The sequence below is a fragment of the Lithobates pipiens genome, unplaced genomic scaffold (genome assembly GCF_037356315.1).
Source record: "Lithobates pipiens isolate NorthernLeopardFrog02 unplaced genomic scaffold, aLitPip1_a1.2 Scaffold_10, whole genome shotgun sequence".
NCBI lineage: Eukaryota > Metazoa > Chordata > Amphibia > Anura > Ranidae > Lithobates > Lithobates pipiens.
This window is the reverse complement of record NW_027507686.1, coordinates 184,799,328-184,818,881: the sequence shown is the minus strand read 5'-3', so window position 1 is coordinate 184,818,881 and position 19,554 is coordinate 184,799,328. Positions and strand designations below refer to the sequence as shown.

The window sequence follows — 19,554 nt, the reverse complement described above, 5'->3', positions numbered from 1 at the left end:
CACATCTGAATTCAGGCAAATATTCGCACCCGATTTGCCCCTGAGGTGGAGGACGGGACGCACCGGACCCCTTGCTGCGAGCCACGGCTGCACCTAGTGTGAACCCAGCCTCAGTTTCCAGGGCTCAGAAAAGGTTTTCAGCTGCCCTGTGTACATGAGGCCTTCCAATTCTGTGAAAGCACTGCAGTGAGGTACTCCAGGCTCATTGGAATACATTGTTGTTGCACAAAGGTTTTGTATTGCAACAAGACAAAGCAGTGTATGGGCGGCCAGCAGGTGGCGCTCTCATTGCTGGAGATGGCGGTGTGTAGAGGGGAGAGCGCACTGCCTGTTGGGAGATGTAGTTTATGTGTCACAAGAAAGGAAGCCTGGGGGGGAAGGGTGACCTCTGACATCGCAGTATGGAAGCTGAGCAGAGAGAGACGATCATAGCTGAGCTGAAGGAGATCCATAGCAGTACGAGCAGCCTGTAAGTCATCCCTGTGTAAGTGTTCCGTGTCTGTATACAGAGCGGGGAGCGGGTTGTGCCGCAGTAGAGAAGCAAGCGGCTCACTATATACTGCTGGGGGGGGGGGGGGATGGGGGATCATAATAGCGGCCCGGATATTGTACGGTGTGATAACGGTGGGAGGCGGGAAGCTGCTTGTTATTATTACATATCTAAGGTGTCTGATCAGGAGATCGCTAATATAATCCACATTATTATATATAATACAGATCGGTCTGTTGATTGATAAATGCTGGGATTGGATTGGCTGCGTCCTGGAAGTCAGCTGGCTTTCCTGGGCCAATGAGCTGCAGTTGGAGGATTTCCCCGCCCCCCGCAGCTGTCCTACGCAAAGGAGCGGAGACTCCAGTGACATCATTGATCTGATATCTATCTTAGCTGTGGGGGGGATCCTCTGCCTGCAGCTCATTGGCCCAACAAAGACAGCTGACTTCAGACCAAACACAAGCTGATCACTCCTAGACCTGTGTAATATAGGACATCCTATTTTAGCACCCCCATATGTTTTTCGGAACTACATTTCCCATGATGCTCCACTACACTGCAGAGTAAAGATGACCTTGGCGTGTTTACATACTCCAGGCTCAGCCTCCATCTCTGCAGCCACGCATCGGGGCAATGTCTCACTGCCTGTGATTAGCACAGCGCTGCGCCGACTTCCTGGCGGGCTCTGCACGTGGAGCATGCGAACACCCCGGAGCTCATCCTTACTGCAGAGTGCATGAGAACTGTAGTTCCAAAACATCTGGGGTGCCAAGGTCCGTCATCACTGTCCTAGGGCAGTGATGGTAAACCTTGGCACCCCAGATGTTTTGGAACTACATTTCCCATGATGCTCATGCACTCTGCATTGTAGCTAAGTGTCATGGGAAATGTAGTTCCAAAACAATTGGGGTGCCAAGGTTTGTCATTACTGTCCTAGGGCCTCATTCATGTATGGGAATGGCGGGCAGAATTTCTGTGATTTCAGATCACAGCAGAACGAGCGATTTGGCACCCCAAACATGGTGTGATTTTGCTGCGTTTGGTGAGACAAATTGCTCCAGTGAACAGGGCCAGAATTTGGCCCCTCAGCTTCTTTGGAGCGACAGTCACACATAGGGCAGCCCATTCAGTTTCCGCATGAGAATTATGCTAACAAAATTACAAGTGCGAATGCAAATGTGAACAAGCGGACCTTCTCCCTCCTGAGGAAGATTCCAAACAGACGTGTACAGAGCACCGAGGGCTAAGGATGAGCTCAGGCGTGTTCGCATGGACCACGTGCTGAGCCCACCAGGAAGTCCGCGCAGCGCTGCGCTAATCACAGGCAGTGAGACATTGCCCCGATGTGCGGCTGCAGAGATCGGGCAATGTCTCACTGCCTGTGATTAGCACAGCAATGTGCCGACTTCCTGGCGGGATCAGCACGTGGTCCATGCGAACATGCCCAAGCTCCTCCCTACTAACCTATGCAGCTATCCAGATACACTTGGATGGTACGAGTTCCAGACGTGCATAAAAACACATGACCACGCTCGGTGCCCACAGTAGTCACTGTATAGGGAATCCGCTGCAAAGCTATAAAAAAAATGCCAGCTATGTCTATATAGGATGAAAGTCTCACCGTGGATGGACACAACGGACTTAGAAAGGGCATGCGTGCGAAACACATTGTCACTGCAACTGTCCACACTGGTACCCCGGGGCTTCTGCTGGTTCTTCCTGCTTCTGCCCGCTGGCAGACAGTGATGTCATCTAAGCGTGCCGCCGCACTCTGTTTGGCTTCCCGAGCAGTTGTACTGCCTTTCTCAGGGCTTTTGGATTGGCGCCTTTCCATTAACCCTTATTACAGTGCTGTATAACCCTTCCATCGATACCCAGGGACCCGCAGTGGTGTCATTGGCTTTTTTTAATCAAAATTTATTTCTTAACGTCTTCATCACATTGTGGATTTTTAATAAACTGTTGTGAGACTTTCATCTTATATAGACTAGGGATCGACCAATATAATTTTTTTTTGGCGCCGATACATTATCGATATTTTGGCCACCACTCAGTCTGATAGCCGATATTCTGTACATTTAAAAAAAAAAAAATATATATATATATTTACACTTTTTTTTTTATTGCTGCCACAAGGAATGTAAACATTCCTTGTGACAGTAATAGGCATGTGAGAGGTACTGTTTATGGAGAGATCGGGGGTCTATAAGACCCCAAACCTCTCCTCTGCACTTGAAAGTATTCAAAACGTCAAGATTGGGGGTTTTGAGTGCTTTCTTTTTTTTTAAAACTGGCGACTTTCAGAGGCCATTAATCCAGGAAGTGATGTCATGACATCGCTTCCAAGTTACTAAATCCGAGACCCAGATGAAACATCGACTTTGTTTGGGTCTTTGGCCAGCTGGCGGACATGCCGGCTGGTTGCTCGGGCCTCCCGGTGGGATGGGAGAGCCGGGCGAGCGGCAGGTGGTGGCGGGAGGGAGGTATGGCCCCTCCTGCTGCTTGTAATAACAAAGAAGTGGCTGCTTAGCCGCATCAGTTGTTATTACAATGAAGCTGGCCATCCGCTTTAAAGCACGGTACTGAGGTGACGCCTCAGCTGCAGACATCACCCCGATAAAACCCCTTGAAGCAATATCGGTAATATTTTTTTAGATTGCGACCAATGCGATTTTTCGGAAAATGCTGATATTGGCCTTAGCGATAAACAGTCGATCCCTAATATAGACATAGCTGGCGTTCGTTATAGCTTTGCAGCTAATTCCCTATTCAGTGACCACTGTGGGCACCAAGCGTGGCCATGTTTTTTTTTATGTATGCCGATGAAGATTCCGCCTCTTCACCCCTTTTTCCTTTGCTCTGCAGGAATAGGGCTTTTTTAAAAAAAAAATTCATTGAAAGTCGACCAGCCTCCACGTGCGCCTTAGGCAAATGACACACACACTGCCAGCTGTGCCTCTCGGGATATGTACATCACATTTCCCAGGAGACATAACCTTTCATTGAAGAACAGAAGGAGGGGGCTGGCCTATTGGTGCATCATGGAGAGGCCCTCCCACTGAACCCAGAAGAGCTGGCGGGCCTCTCGATGACATCAGAGAGAACATGGTGGCATCAGACGGAGCTGTGGCCAGACATGAGATGATCTCAGCAGGTCAATGCTGGATCCACTGGCTGGGTGAGTATCTGAAATGTGCAGATGCCACCATCAAGTATAACAAAAAGAAAAACGTGTCAGATGTTTATGGCTGTCTTTGTCCCCGTTAGGAAGATTCATCCTGTTTGTCCTGCTTCCATTTATAATTGAAAGTGAAAAAAAATCTCAAACACTAATGGAGGGGGTTGCTGTGCGGTGGTGGTGTGGGTTTTTAGGGGTTGAAACAGGCAGTGAGGAGGTGACACACCGCCTGTCAAATGCCTCTGAATAGTGATCCACTGTGGATCACCCTTCAGAGGGCTAAACATGTGTAAATGTGGTTGGACTGATGGGCTCCACGCCTGCCCATTTGTGCTTAGCTGATGAAGGGCATGAAGAGCTGTGCCAAAGTTACTGATATATTTTACTGAATGAGCACTATAGGGGTTATTTACTAAAGGCAAATCCACTTTGCACTACAAGAGCACTTGGAAGTGCAGTCGCTGTAGATCCGAGGGAGACATGCAAGGAAAATAAAAAACAGCATTTTAGCTTGCACATTATTGGATAATAAAATAAGCAGAGCTTCCCCTCATTTTAGATCTACCCCTTAGATTTACAGCGACTGCACTTCAAAGTGCACTTTCAGTGCAATTTCAAGTGCACTTTGCTTGTAGTGCAAAGTGGATTTGCTGTAAATAACCCCCTCTATGTTGTGCCAGTTAGAAATTGATTCAGGTCCCTGGAACGTACCCTATTGCCCGGCTTTAGCTTAGGTCTCATTATTGCTGCCCGCACAAAGCAATGTCAGGCTGACAACAGTCGCTAGTGTCCTGGTGCTGACATGCAATCGCATGTGGAGTGATTGGCTGCAGTTAGGGACAGATGATCGCCTCTAGGCAGAAGCTGTTTCCATCCAGGAGCAATCATCTGTCCCAAACCATCGGTAATTGTTCTGTCCTGCCAACAGCTGCTGCTACTGTGTCCTAACAAAGCAAAAGATATGGGTATATCAAGGTCCCCTAAATCATAGAAAACCCAGCTACCACTCACCACGTAAGGTGTTGTCACCGTAACCCCAAACAGCATACAAAAAAGGAGAGAAAGGAGATCCCAGTAAGGATCACTGGGAAATCATAGTGGTTACTAATGGTAACAAACGGTAACTTGTATGGGATGTATTTAGACAAAATGTCAATTTGTTAGCAAACTTAAGAGGAAACAATGGGGTTGATTTACTAAAGGCAGATCCACTTTGCATTACAAGTGCATTGCAAGTGCAGTCGCTGTAGATCTGAGGGGAAGATCTGAAATGAGGGGAAGCTCTGCTGATTTTATCAGCCAATCACATGCCAGCTAAAATGCTGTTTTTTATTTTCCTTGCATGTCCATCTCAGATCTACAGTTGCTGCACTTTCAAGTGAACTTGCAATGCACTTGTAGTGCAAAGTGGATTTGCCTTTAGTAAATAAACCCCAATGTTCTGCAATCAGCTTGGATTGCAGTATCATCCGAAATATATCAATACCTGGGAAGGTACTACATCAAAATGGCAATAGACAAGGACATACATATAAAACAACAATACAAAAACTGTTTTAAACAATGGACGTCCGGACGCCTTTTCAAAAATGCACATACGTGATGTCATGCAATTGCGTTATTGTGCCCTGCCCTATTGTGGCTATAGGCAGACATCAGGCCTGTGCATTAACCCAGGGGTGTGGAAAACTTTGGGGTCTTGAATCAGAGTAATATACAGATGAATGTAATTGCATCAATCAATGATGGTATACTATAGATGCGAGAAGATGATGATCCATGCCATAGATGGAAAACTGCATGGAGTCTTAGCAAGTATGGGTTGGGGAGTAGTGGAGCGCACTAGATTATTAGTGGGGGCCACAGAAACTTCCTGTGGCTATGACGGCTAGTATAGTCCCTATTTAAAGTGGTTGTTAAGCCACTTTCACATATTTACACTCCGTTTTTGTCTTTATACAGTGCCCCGCTGTCTCTCTTTTCTTTAAATAATTCCTCCTTTACCATATCTCATGGCGGCTCCCGGTGCTCGTGTAACCGGCCGTGTCTCCTCTCTGCCCATCTGGCAAAAGCAACGGGCGAGGCCGAGATTTTCCAGCTGATGTCAGCAGGACGCGAGGAGGAGAGAAGAGACAGGCCGGTCAAGTGACAGCTGGGAGATACAGTAAAGGAGGATTTTTTTTAATAAAACACAGAAAGCGGGGCACTGTATTAGGAGACAAAATGAATAGTATTGGCATACATTCGTTATTCCTGCAGCAGGAGGGGCATGGGGTGGCACTGTCGCTAGGTGACATGCATAGGGGGGGGGGGGCACAGAGGAGACAGACACAGGAGAGCTGCGGATGACGGAGGCACGTTATATAGACCACGTGTCAGGGCTCAGCTGCCATGATTATCGTGGTCAGTTTACATAGGGGAGGGGAGAAACTGGCCCGAATCAGCCCACAGCCCAGTGCAGGAGTGCACCCATAGCAAGCAGCCTGCTTTGGGTGTACATGGAGACACAAATAACGTTGATGGGGAACTCCAAAAAAGGAGTTGCAGGGCTACTGATGATCCAATGCCATTGCTCAGAGCAGGTGTGCAATGTTTATTATTTTAATAAAAATTCTAGCATTACAATCACTTTATTAGTAACTGAGATCATATTCCATACTGAACTGTTCTAACTGTGATCACTTTTTGTTGCAGTGTGAAGTCATTAAGACTGTTGGTGGAATTTACGGACCCTGAGAAAGGGGAGCTTACACAAGCGCAGGACAAGGTAGAAGCACAAAAAGGTTGTCTTTTGACTTTTGTATATCACTTATGTTGGAATCTAAATTTTGTAAAAATGTATGTATATAAAAAAAAAGCTTGTTTGTTGTCATGGACCAGAACTCACACTTCCTTTCACAGTGTCGCGAAACTCTCCAGGGGTACAAGAATAAAAAACCTGACGGGTTCTATATTGACAGGGATTTAAACCTGTCCTTACTGTAGCCAAAACAACAAAAAAAACATGCATGGGGCCACCTGGTCAAAGTTGTATATGGAACACCACTCAATATAACATTTCTTAATAGGTTGTAAAATGACAACTTTTTCCAGTACTAAGTTAAATATGCTTTACAGGCATATCCCACTTTTAAGTACACAATGGGGCTTATTTACTAAAGCTGGAGCGTGCAAAATCAGGATCACTTCTGCATAGAAACCAATGAGCTTCCAGGTTTTATTACCAAGGCGTAATTGAACAATCTGGGGGTTAGAAGCTCATTGGTTTCTATGTAGAAGTGAGCCTGATTTTGCACTTTCCAGCTTTAGTAAATAAACCCCATTGTGTACTTAAAAGTGGGGTATGCCTGTATTCTGTGAACATGCTTTTGCAGTATCTCACAAAAGTGAGTACACCCCTCACATTTTTGTACATATTTTACTATATCTTTTCATAACCTCAAAATAACGCAACACACAGCCATTAAAGCGGTTCTTCACCCTAAAGGGGAAGTTCCGCTAGTATTATCCCTCCCCCCCTCCGGTGCCACAATCGGCACCTTTCGGGGGGGAGGGGGGTGCAGTTACCTGGATAATCCAGGTATCTGCACCCACTTCCGGCCAGACCGCCGCATGGCTCCGCCCACCCCCGCATGCCACTGGAGTCCTCTTCCACTCCTCCATGAAGACATTATGGAGCTGCTCCACCTTGTGCTCCTCCATCTTCCGTTTGAGGGTGCACCACAGATGCTCAATAGGGTTTAGGTCTGGAGACATGCTTGGCCAGTCCATCACCTTTACCCTCAGCTTCTTCAGCAAGGCAGTGGTCGTCTTGGAGGTGTGTTTTCATTATCACATTAGAATACTGCCCTGATGCCCATTTTCTGAAGGGAGGGGATCATGCCCTGCTTCAGCATGTCACAGTACGTGTTGGTATTTATGGTTCCTCCATGAACTGTAGCTTCCCAGTGCCGGCAGCACTCATGCAGCCCCAGACCATGGCACTCCCACCACCATGCTTGACTGTAGGCAAGAAACACTTGTCTTCGTACTCCTCACCCGATTGACATACTTGACACCATCTGAACCAAATATTATTATTATTGATTTATATAGCGCCAACAGTTTACGCAGCGCTTTACAATGTATAGGGGAGACAACACAATTACAGTACAATGCAAAAGGTACAGGAGGGCCCTGCTCATAGAGCTTACATTCTAAAGGGAGGGGGTGGTGGTACAAAAGGTAATAGCTGCAGAGAATAATTTGATGGGGGTGGCTCGGGGACAGTTAGGTGGGTGGGGGATAGGCTTCCCTGAATAAATGAGTTTTCAGGGAACTCTTAAAGGTGGACAGGGTAGGGGCTGAGTGGACAGACTGGGGCAGGGAGTTCCAGAGGATGGGAGAGGCTCTGGAGAAGTCTTGAAGGTGAGCATGAGAGGAGGTAACAATGGAGCTAGAAAGCATCTTGGTCTCATCAGACCACAGGACATGGTTCCAGTAATCTATGTCCTCACTCTGCTTGTCTTCAGCAAACTTTGCAGGCTTTTTTGTGCATCATCTTTAGAAGAGGCTTCCTTCTGGGATGACAGCCATGCAGAGCAGTTTGATGCAGTGTGCGGCATATGGTCTGAGCACTGACAGGCTGACTCCCCACCCCTTCAACCTCTGCAGCAATGCTAGCAGCACTCATACGTCTATTTCCCAAAGACAACCTTTGGATATGATGGATATGATACTGAGCACGTGCACTCAACTTCTTTGGTCAACTATGGCGAGGCCTGTTCTGAGTAGAACCTGTCATGCTAAACCACTGTATGGTCTTGGGCCTCTTGGCCACCGTGCTGCAGCTCACATTCAGGGTCTTGGCAATCTTCTTATAGTCTAGGCCATCATTATGTAGAGCAGGAGTCTCAAAGTGGCAGCCCTCCAGCTGTTGCGAAACTACAAAAAAGTGTTACAAAGCTTAATATTTTAAAAAGGTATAAATAGTAGAAAAAAAGTTGAAGTCCCATCATCAGCTAAAAGAGCTGAACATTGTAAAAGTTGAATGGCTTTAATAGCTGAAAGTATGCAAAAGTTACGCAGAGCCAAAAAACTTACGGAATAATAAAATTAAAATGATGATTAATAAATAAAAAAACGAATATCAATAGTGGGACTGCTGTAGCAGTCCCACTAATAAAATATTTGCTCTGCCCCGTTGCTGGGCACAGTTGCTCTGCGTGTACTTTTGGGACTTGGGGTCCTGGCTGCCTGTGTCCCTCCTGGGCCCCGCGGGCGACCAGTGGTGTATGCCTCTGGATGACCCTTTCCTGGACTTTCCCCTCGATGGGGGGGTGGGCCTGCGGGGGCTCCGGGTGGTTCTGGGAGACTATATTAGAGCAACTTTTTGGCTGCAGGAGACGCTCCTATGTGTGCACCGATTTTTATTTTTATTTTATTTTTATTTATTTTTTTATTTCTTTCTCTGGGTGCACTGGAGAGGCCGAACGTTAGTTGGGTGTTGTGGGGAGGTGGGAAATTGGGTTTTACCAAACTGCTTAGATTGTGATTCCCTAGCGATGTTATGTAAAGTTGCACAATATGCTGCCCTTGTTTTATCTTTTGCAATATATGTTATTACTTTTTATATTGGAAATGCATGTACCTAATTGTCTCCCTTCCAATGCCAGGGGAGGCGGGGACTCCCCAGGCTCCTCTTTACCGGTCGTTGTCCTACCTTGCCCCACTTAGGCCCCTGTGGTCTCCCATTTCTGGGCTGCCCACACTTCAAGCTTCTGTCCTGAACATTTAGTTCCCCCATCCACCCCCTCTTTTTCTTTTTTTTTTCTTCTCTCCTGGCCGCCTGTACCTCTCCCACTGACTGTGGGGTGAGGGCCTTGCGGTCACTGTAGACTTTTACCCCCTCTTCCCTTCTGTCTCTCCTCCCCTTCCACCTCAACCTCTGCCCCCTCCCCCGGGAGGTATCCCCTAACCCCCCACTGACTCTCTTCCCTCTCTCCTCCCCTCCTCCCTTGGGAACATGGCGGTGAGCTCCATCAGGGTGACATCCCTTAACGCAAAAGGCTTAAACACCCCAGAGAAAAGACGAACTCTCTTGCATGACCTCAAACAATCCCATACAGATGTGGCCTTTCTCCAGGAAACCCACTTTAAAAACAATAGACTCCCCTTCCTGCAAAACAAATTCTTTCCGCACGCTCACCATTCCACCAACCCCACTTCTAAATCAAGAGGGGTGTCGATCTTGTTATCAAGCAAACTACCTTGGCTGCTTCGTGAGCAGTTGTCAGACCCAGATGGGCGCTTTCTATTTCTAAAAGGCCAGATAGGTGAGATCAAGTTTACTTTGGCGACCATGTATGCCCCTAACGAGGGCCAAGACAAATTCCTCCAACGCACCCTCGCCAAACTGTTGGAATTTAGGGACGGTCAACTTATAGTCGGGGGGGATTTTAACATACCTCTGATCCCCTCTTCGGATACTTCGTCGGGCAGTTCCTCAGTTCCCCCCTCCTGTAGAAAGCGGTTTGCGCAAACACTCCGGAATGCCCAATTACATGATGTTTGGCGACTCCAACATACAGACGAGAGGGACTACTCCTTCTACTCTTCACCCCACAAGCTCTACTCGAGGATAGATTTCTTCCTCATACCCCATGATCACCTACATCTCGTGGAATCTTCGTCTATAGGTCTTATTACATGGTCGGATCATGCCCCGATCTCCCTTACATATACCCTATCGGGGAGTCCCTCGCCCAGATCCCTATTTTGGCGCCTGAATGAGAGCCTCCTCCAGATCCCGGAGGTCGTGGCGGAGGTTTCCAAGAGCCTTGACTTGTATTTCAGGGAGAACGACGCTCAGGATAGCGACCCTGGGATTCTGTGGGAGGTCCACAAATGTGTGATAAGAGGTATTCTTATTAAACATGGAGCCTCCATTAAGAGGAAGAGAAACGAACTGCTGACCGACCTACTCTCTCAACTGGCCACGACGGAAGCACGGCACAAACACGCCCCCACACCATCCCTTGAGACGGTCCTGAGGTCCCTCAGGACTCGGATAACAGACCTCCTACATTACAGATCGAAAGCAGCCCTCCAGTTCTCCCGTAAACTATCTTATGAATCGGGGGACAAGTGTGGGAAATTATTGGCGAAGGCTGTCAGAGAGGTGAAATCCTCCTCGTACATCCCTCAGATAACGTGCCCTGATGGCCAGAAGGTCACGCTGCCGATGCAGATCGCAAAGGGTTTCCAGGACTTTTACTCCAGCCTCTATAACTTGCCGAGTTCCACCTCCACCCAACCAGATATTGACAATTACATCTCGAATTCCCAAATGCAGACTCTTCCGACTGAAACGCGGGAAATCCTTGAGGAGCCAATTACCATTGCAGAACTCCAAGGAGTGGTGAACTCTTTGAAGTCAGGCAAAGCCCCGGGCCCGATGGCTATACTGCCCATTACTATAAGGCTTTCCTTCCCTTCCTGGGTCCACGCATGGTTTCGTTCTTTAATGCACTGGGATCGGGCGCAGAGTTTCCTAGAGACACCTTGAGGGCCCATATTACATTAATCCATAAGGAGGGGAAAGATCCGGGTTTGTGTGGCAGTTACCGTCCCATTTCCTTATTGAATACAGATTTAAAGATCTTCACCAAAATCTTGGCCAACCGACTCTCGCGCCACCTCCAGGACTTGATACATCTGGATCAGGTAGGCTTTATACCCAACAGAGAAGCTAGGGACAACACCATCAAGGTCCTGAACCTCATCCATGTGGCGGCCACCTCTGGGACTCCATGTATATTCGTGACCACTGACGCTGAGAAGGCGTTTGACAGGGTGAACTGGGAATATATGTTCTCTGTTCTCCGCCACATTGGATTGGGAGCCAGGATGCTTAGATGGATAGGTAACGTATACTCAAGTCCTTCCGCCCAAGTGAAGGCGAATGGTGTGCTCTGAGTCTTTCCCGATTGGGAATGGTACGAGGCAAGGTTGCCCGCTCTCCCCCCTACTCTTTGCCGTCTCATTGGAACCATTTCTCCACACTATCAGAATGCACCCAGACATCTCAGGGCTCACCGTAGGCAGCTCCCAACACAAAATCTCTGCGTACGCGGACGACCTCCTTTTCTCACTGACGAACCCCATCATATCTCTGCCAGTCCTCCTCCGTGAATTCAGGAACTATGGATCCATCTCCCACCTTAAGATTAACTTCTCAAAGTCAACCGCTATGGGCGTAGCCTCCCCTCCCCATGTTCTCACCACTCTCCGGACCAACTTTAACTTCAAATGGACAGATGTAGCACTACCATACTTAGGCACCCACCTCCCTTCTGATATCTCTAAGACATTTACCCTCAACTTTCCCCCCCTCCTGTCTAAGACCCGCACCCTTCTTGAGAGATGGCACCCAGGTTTTCACTCCTGGTTTGGCAGGTGCAATCTCATTAAGATGAGCATACTGCCCAAATTTATATATCTCTTTCAAGCTCTGCCGATCCAAATACCCCCTTTGTTCTTTAACCAGGTGAGGGCTCTCTTTACCAAATTTGTGTGGGCACATAAAAAGCCCAGGCTTCGTCGATCTCAACTGACGCTACCCAAACACTGCAGCGGTCTTGCACTGCCTGACATTCGGCAATATTACTTGCCATCTAGGCCGCATTTTGGATTGGCGACGAAATGAGCCCTACAAATTCTGGATACAGATTGAACAAGCCCAAACTTCCATCCCCCTGAAAGGGGCGCTGTGGTGCTATGAGAAGCTGCCGGCTACGCTAAAGCTGCATCCTCTTCTGGGCGTTACTCTCAGACATAGTCACATGACATCCCAAGCATCGGCCCTTACATCCAAGTCCTCACCATTGCTCCCAATTGTAGGCAACCCTTCCTTTGCACCGGGTCTACGTGCCCCCGACTACTCTTCACTCAGTGAGTCGGGATGCGACGTTGCGGGTGGGCTTCTCGTGAATGGTAGATGGCCATCCATTTCGGAACTAACAGACCGTTCCGGAGTGTTTCAACTTCCCTTCTGGAGGGCTCTCCAACTTCATCATTTCCTCCATTCCCTGTCTCGCCCTCGGGATTTCTCTCGCCCACTTTCGACATTCGAAAGTCTCTGTTCTGCTACAGGTCCCCTATCCCACATCTTATCTCAAATGTATACCCTGCTTAACTCTTCGAAAGAACAACCACCGCTACCCTGTATGGCCAATTGGGAAAGAGACCTGGGTTGTATATTTTCCACGACACAGTCTCAACGCATCATCTCCTTGGCCCATAAGACCTCCTGTTGTACGAAAATACAAGAGACAAACTTTAAAATACTTACCCGCTGGTACCTGACACCCTCCAGATTACAGAAATGCTTCCCCACCGCCACGGACAGATGTTGGCGCTGCAACGAGGAGAGGGGCACCCTCCTCCATATCTTCTGGTCCTGTCCCAGACTGCAGGGGTTCTGGGGGGAAGTTCGGCGTATCTCCCAGAAGTTTACAGACTATGAAATCCCAGAGGAGGCGGCCTTTTTCCTCCTGCATCATTCCAAGATTCCTGTTGCTCGGTATAGGAAATCGCTTTTGAGACACCTGCTCAATGCAGCCAAGGCTTGCATCCCCCTCCTATGGAAGCAACAGACTCCCCCATCCATAGCACTTTGGCTGCGGAAAGTAGAGGAAGTGAGAAAATTTGAAGACCTGATACTCACAGCGCAACATAAGCAGGAATCCTTTAAAAAAACTTGGGACGTCTGGAATGTTTTTATTTTCTCTGTGGAGGGCCAGCACCTTCTGGAACAGGGTTGAGCTCCCCTCCCCTACCGTGATTCTCCCCTGTTTGAAGTCGGCTTAGTGCCAGCCACCGCCGTGCCCCCCCCTCTTCTGCTCCCCTACCCCCTCTCCCCCTACCCCTCCTTTCCCATTAGTTTTCCCCCCCCTCTCTTTCTCTTTCTCTCTTTCCTCCATTGTTATTTACCTTGACCCCTTATCCTGTTTAGAAAATTGGAAACTGGTGGGGGGACCCCCGCACTTCGGCACGGGGAGCAGTACGCCTCTCCAGCTTTATAGCGGAGGTATTTGTACTTCTTATTTTAATTTTACTCTTTCTTGCCCCCGATTCAAGCACCAATTTATATGTTATATTCATGTTCCTCTTAGTGTGCTTGCTACATGGACATTCTATGTACTTCTGTTTGTAATGCGGGGTCTCCGCCCCACGGTTGGTGTTTTTTTAAAATAAACTTTATATTTGCAAAAAAAAAAAAGTATTTATTTAAAGTGGAACTAAACAGATTGATTTAACAGTTTTAATTAACAGTTAGCGTTCCCAGCATACAGGGAATGTAACTGTCACATTTTGCTTTCAACCAAACCTATCACATGGCTGGGGTCATACCTGATTACATGTGTAGCACCATGGCAGTTGCAGATCAGAGGCTATGGTGGCAGCTTCATTGGCTGAAAAGATTAGGAGGGTTTAGTTCTGCATCAATGATCATCAGCTCCATCTAGTGGCAATAATGCAGTAACTTTCCGATTCACACATTCATCCAGGAGAGAAACGCCTACTAGCATTAGTTTCCAAAGTAAAACACATTTCCATAAAAGGTATATATTCACAATAATTTTACAGAGTTTATTCATATCAAAGGCATATTATCAGTAAATGCAAGCAATGGTACATATGGCATCACAGAAAAAGATCATCTTATGTAGTCAACTTATGCCATGAGCCATAGGCATAAACTGCAATGGAGACAAGGAATAATGGAAAGGAAAAGAAGATCAGGTAGCTAAAATAGGTTCTGGGTCTCCTTTACCCCCAGAGGCCTCCCCAAGAACTAATTAGATCAACGGGAATGGTGAAAAGAAGAGGGGAAAAATACAAGGTGGGGGAGAAGAAAGGGAGAGAGAAGAAAGGCACTCAAAGAAAGGAGATAAACAGAGGTTGTGGTCAACCCCAAACACTCTATAACTGGAAAGAATTAGGGTCAAAGGTAGATGGTATGTAGGATTTGATTCCTGGCTCCCATATTTTGCTAAATTTGCCCATTCTCTCTTCTTTTGTCTAGTAGTCATTTTTTCAAATATAACGGTGTCTGACCTCTGGAAAAGAGGCAGTCTAGATTTCTCCACACGCTAATTATAGGCATACCCCACTTTAAGTACACTCACTTTACGTACACTCGCGAGTACGGACACACCCACGAGTGTATATAAAGTGCCTCTCAAGTACTGTACATACATTTTGCAGCCACAGTAGAAGGAGCTGAAGTTCCGAGAGCATAGACCGCCCTGTTCCAGTGTGCCCCTGATACCCCCACTACAGCTCATGACCCCCCACTACACCCTAGAAGTGAAAAAAGGTGTTGCTTCACTTTAAGTATATTTTTGTTTGACATACATGCTTCTGGTTCCATTGTGTACTTAAAAGTGGGGGATGTCTGTACTCTTTTTGCTGCATAACTAGCTTAAACTGGGTGTTTATACACTCCTCCAAGCTAACAGGTAAATGTTGCAGTGATACTACCTCCAAAAAAATCTTCACGGCCAAGGTATCAGTGTTCAGACATAGGTTGCTGAAGAATCAAAAATGCTGAATCCACAGAAAGAGCCCTTTCAATGCAAGGCTGCCCCAGGCCTAATCATTGGCGTGGGACCCAAAGCAGCTGCCCCTTAAGCCCATGCTGCCCGAAATAGTTTTCCTGGTGTAGTGGGTGCAGTCGATTCGCTCTCCCGGTTGTACAAGCTGCTACACTGTGATGGTAGAGGCACAGAGTGAGACGGAATGGCTCTGTGTTCACCCCCCTCCCCCCCCCCGCCCTTCTCTGGTCAACAGCGTGGAGATCAAACATATAGAGCAGTGTGTGTGTGGTTCCTTCTCCCTCACAATTTTCCTGTCAATGGTGGGAGGGGTAGATAAGTTAATTAGCGGCAGGACCGGGGCAGTTTGCGGAGGGGGACACTGAGTTGCAGCGGGCAGCAAGTAATAATCCCATTTTGCCACCCGTCTGTAAATTTACAGACAGTTTGTACATTTCGACCGATGTACAAACTGTCCTTAAATGTCCATAATGGACAGCAGTCGTCCATAAAAAATTTGGCCTTGGGCCAGCTCGGCCATGCTAGGACAGGGAGGGCAGGCCAGACACATCAGAAAGGAGGACTGGAGGGGAAGTCAAAGGCGGGAGTGCCACTGCGACTGGGGTCATGGGAGGAGTCAGACTTGTGTGGACTGTGGAGAGGAGAATAGGATGAAATCCGATCCGCCAAGCCGGAGCCCTGAATGAACTGTATGACTGAGTTCTGCAGGGTGCACCTTGGAGGAGGTCAGTGACAGCGTCACCAGGCCACAGTCTGGGTGGGGGGGGGGGGGGGGTTACTGATGTAAGGTGAGAGAGAATACAGTAAGGTAAGGGGAGGTCACTGATATAAAGGTTCCCCCTTATGTCAGTAATCCCCCTTACTGCAGTGTATTCACTTTAGGGAAGGTGGTCACCTACACACACACACACACACACACACACACACACACACACACACACACACACCCTTAAATCAGTGTCCACAGAGTTCCCCTTTATGTCCCAGAGTCTGCAGAATTCCCTCCTACAGTGCATGGGGGGCTTTAATTGTCAGGGCCTATTAAAGACCTCCCTGAAAATGGTACATTGCATTAAGATGACAGCTTTTATTGGATGCAGTGGTGAGATACAGCCAGCAAACATCAATGCCTTTTCATAAGTCTGAGTCATGTAGGGCTGTTATGGCTAAAATGTGTTGATGACTGCTGGCTGTATCTCACCGTTGCATTTAATAAAAGCTGACATCTTACTGCTATGTACGATTGTGCCATCTCTTTCTGTGTGTTCAACACTCCTTAGGCTGTCTGTTCAAAAGAGTTACATAGGGGTCTTTGCAAAATGATTTGTCATTAACTGTACAGAGCATTTGATAGACCCTGATCCAGAACTATTTCACTTTTTGCTATATTAACCTGTTAACAATTGTGTTTTTTTTCAACCAGGTATCTGAATCCCTATCTGTGTGGAAAACACTGTTTTCTGCAGCTGTACAATCGCCTGCACAATCATCTGCTTCCAGCCCCTGAGCAATGTCTGACCCAACAGAAAAGGATGATGGCCATAAACCCTTTAGTGCATTATCCTTTGAACGTCCTCATGATCCTGGCACACTGTCACTTAGTGACTCAGACCCCGAGTTATCAGATGATGCAGAGGTGGAATCTGTGAGTGCAGAGGAAGAAGAGAATGATGAAGAAGACAATAGAAAGGAAGGTGGGCATGAATCCCCTTTGCAGCCTTTCCTCTTGAAAGGAACAGATGCAGGCTTCTCCCAGCGCAGTCATGGCATTTTTGGAGGCTTGTTAGATGTACAGAAGTTGCCACCTCTTTCCAAGCATAACACAAAAGGGAAGCAAGGGGTTAGTGCTAGTTTAATTCCTGAAATTCCAGCTTCTGATTCTAACCCATTCGAACAAAGGGAGAAAACCACTATGTCTTCAAATACTGGAAGCTCAAGCGTTACCACAAAAAAACGCTCAGCACCCGCTACACACCTTCCTGATTATCTAGCCCACCCAGAGCGCTGGACAAAGTACAGTCTAGAGGATGTTCAAGATAGCAGTGACCGCGGCAATCGAAATACGGCTACAAATTTCATGGCAGAGTTAAAACTTAAAAAAGAAGCTAAGGAGGCCTCCAAGAATGCCACCAACCCACGCTCCTTCAACCAAGATTCCTCCAGTGGTGGGGAGGGAAGAATCATGTTCACAAAGCCACAGAAAAAGAGCCAGAAAGATGGTGAGAAAAGTGGGCCACAGCCAGGACAACAGCACATGGTCAAGTCATGGGGCGATGATGGCCTGGAAGATGCTGAGGGTACTGCAGAAAAGGCAACATCTGAATCTTTGGGGTTTCACGGATCTAAGAAACGGAGCCGGAAAAATATCAGACCAAAAAAACGTGAAAAAGAGGAAGAGGACTCTTCATAAGGAGTGCTGGGGGTGGGGAATGTCAAAATATAATCTAATTTGTTGTGGAGTGACCTTAAAAGCAATAATGAAACATAATATTGTTTAGAGTATTATTGTAAGTTCAGTCTATAAAAAAATATTCTGATTTGATCCGAGTTGTTTCTTTAACCTACGAATCGCAACAATGGCAGTTTACATCCGTCTGAGCTGATTACTCATTTTGAAATTAATGCTGATAGGAAGTGAGAGATGAATGATGGAGAGATGAGCTCACCAGTGTGCTACCTCCTTCTTTTCACTGTCCTTTTACAAGGTGGTGGAAGGGGAGGGTAGACCTGCAATCCAAGTGTGAAAAGGCACATTAACCACTTGACCTCCAGACGATTTACCCCCCTTCGTGACCAGGCAAATTTGTGCGGTAGGTACTGCGTTACTTTAACTGAAAATTGCACGGTCGTGCGATGCTGTAACCAAATAAAATGTCCCCATAAACAGAGCTTTCTTTTGGTGGTATCTGATCACCTCTGCGGTTTAAAAAAAATTCTATAAAAGAAAATCCCAAAAAGTGTATATTGATTGGTTTGCACAAAAGTTATGAGAGTGAGACTTATAGCAGGACTGCGATATTGCAGTGGACATTCAAGAGACTGACACTTTTTGGAGACCAGTGGCACTAATACAGTGACCAGTGCTCAAAATATACACTGTCACTGTACTAATGACACTGGCTGCGAAGGGGTTAACATCAGAGGCAATCAAAGGGTTAAATGTGCTTGACCAGTGCTTTACTACTGTGGGGGAGGTGCTTGTACTAGGGAGGTATTGGCAGGTGCCGGCGGACATAGAGTCCGACGTATCCACCGATCAGCTCCCGCTATGTCTAATCACAGCGGGAGTGGGCAGCCATCCGCGTGCGCCCCAGTCCCGGAAGTGCGGGATCATGTACTAGGTGCATGATCCTGCGCAGCAGAGCCCCCTTTCCACCGTATGTATACGGTCAGCAAGCAGTTAAAGAAATAACTGTCTTTTACAAAATATAAGGCTGACACCATCAACATTCCAGCACTACAAAGAATGCAATAAGAAATGTAAGAGCGCAAACAGGGCAGCAAAAATAGACCATGAGAGACATAGCAGAGGAGAGTAAAAAGAATCCTAAACATTTTTTTTAAATAATAGTAAAAAAGCTATGTTGGAGCATATTGGCACCATAAAGAATGTTAGTTACAAGTGACAAGAAAAAGGCAACTATATTAAATACTTTCTTCTCCTTGGCTTTTACTATGGAAAAGGAGGGTATGATAGACAAGGTGAGAGGGTTAGCAACACAGCGAGGAATGTGCCCTTGTGGTTAACAGAAGCCAGTGTTCAAAAAAGACTAGAAAAACGTAATATGAACAAATCACCAGGACCATCTGGCTTGCACCCGAGAGTCCTCAAAGAACCAGGACATTGCCAGACCATTACGCCTAATCTTTAAGGAAAGCATTTTGACTCGAATGGTTCCAGCTGATTGGTGTAAAGCTAACATGGTAGCAATATTCAAGAAAGGGTTGTGATACATATCTGAAAACTATAGGCCACTCAGCCTTACATTAATAGTTTGTAAACTTTTGGAGGGGGTGATAAGGGACCATATCCAGGAATTTGCAGATAAGAATGGCATCATTAGTAGTAACCATCATGGATTTATGAAAGATCATTATTGCCAGACCAACCTATTACCATTCTATGAGGACATGCACTTGGAGTTAGAAATATGAATGCAAGTTACATAGTAGGAGAAGAACCTCTGGGGGAATCAAGGATGGAAAAAGATCTGGGGGTCCTAGTTGATGACAAGCTGCAGCAAGAAAGGCCAGCAGAGTATTAGCATGCATTAAAAATTGTA

General features: G+C 46.9%; 1 protein-coding gene across 4 annotated transcripts; it reads left to right on the top strand.

The window, feature by feature from the left end:
- The first annotated feature begins 317 nt into the window (after positions 1–317).
- On the top strand, positions 318–17,813 carry TSSC4 (tumor suppressing subtransferable candidate 4). 4 transcript variants are annotated; one of them, XM_077460638.1, is made up of 3 exons: positions 318–469; positions 6,366–6,438; positions 16,695–17,813. In XM_077460638.1, exon 3 carries the CDS (start codon positions 16,782–16,784, stop codon positions 17,679–17,681), a length of 900 nt encoding a protein of 299 aa, XP_077316764.1. In that variant the 5' UTR covers positions 318–469; positions 6,366–6,438; positions 16,695–16,781; the 3' UTR covers positions 17,682–17,813. The 4 variants fall into 4 exon arrangements, with proteins under 4 accessions (XP_077316764.1, XP_077316747.1, XP_077316773.1 ...); XM_077460621.1 differs by having other exon boundaries at positions 6,366–6,454; XM_077460647.1 differs by having other exon boundaries at positions 329–484.
- Positions 17,814–19,554: the final 1,741 nt, after the last annotated feature.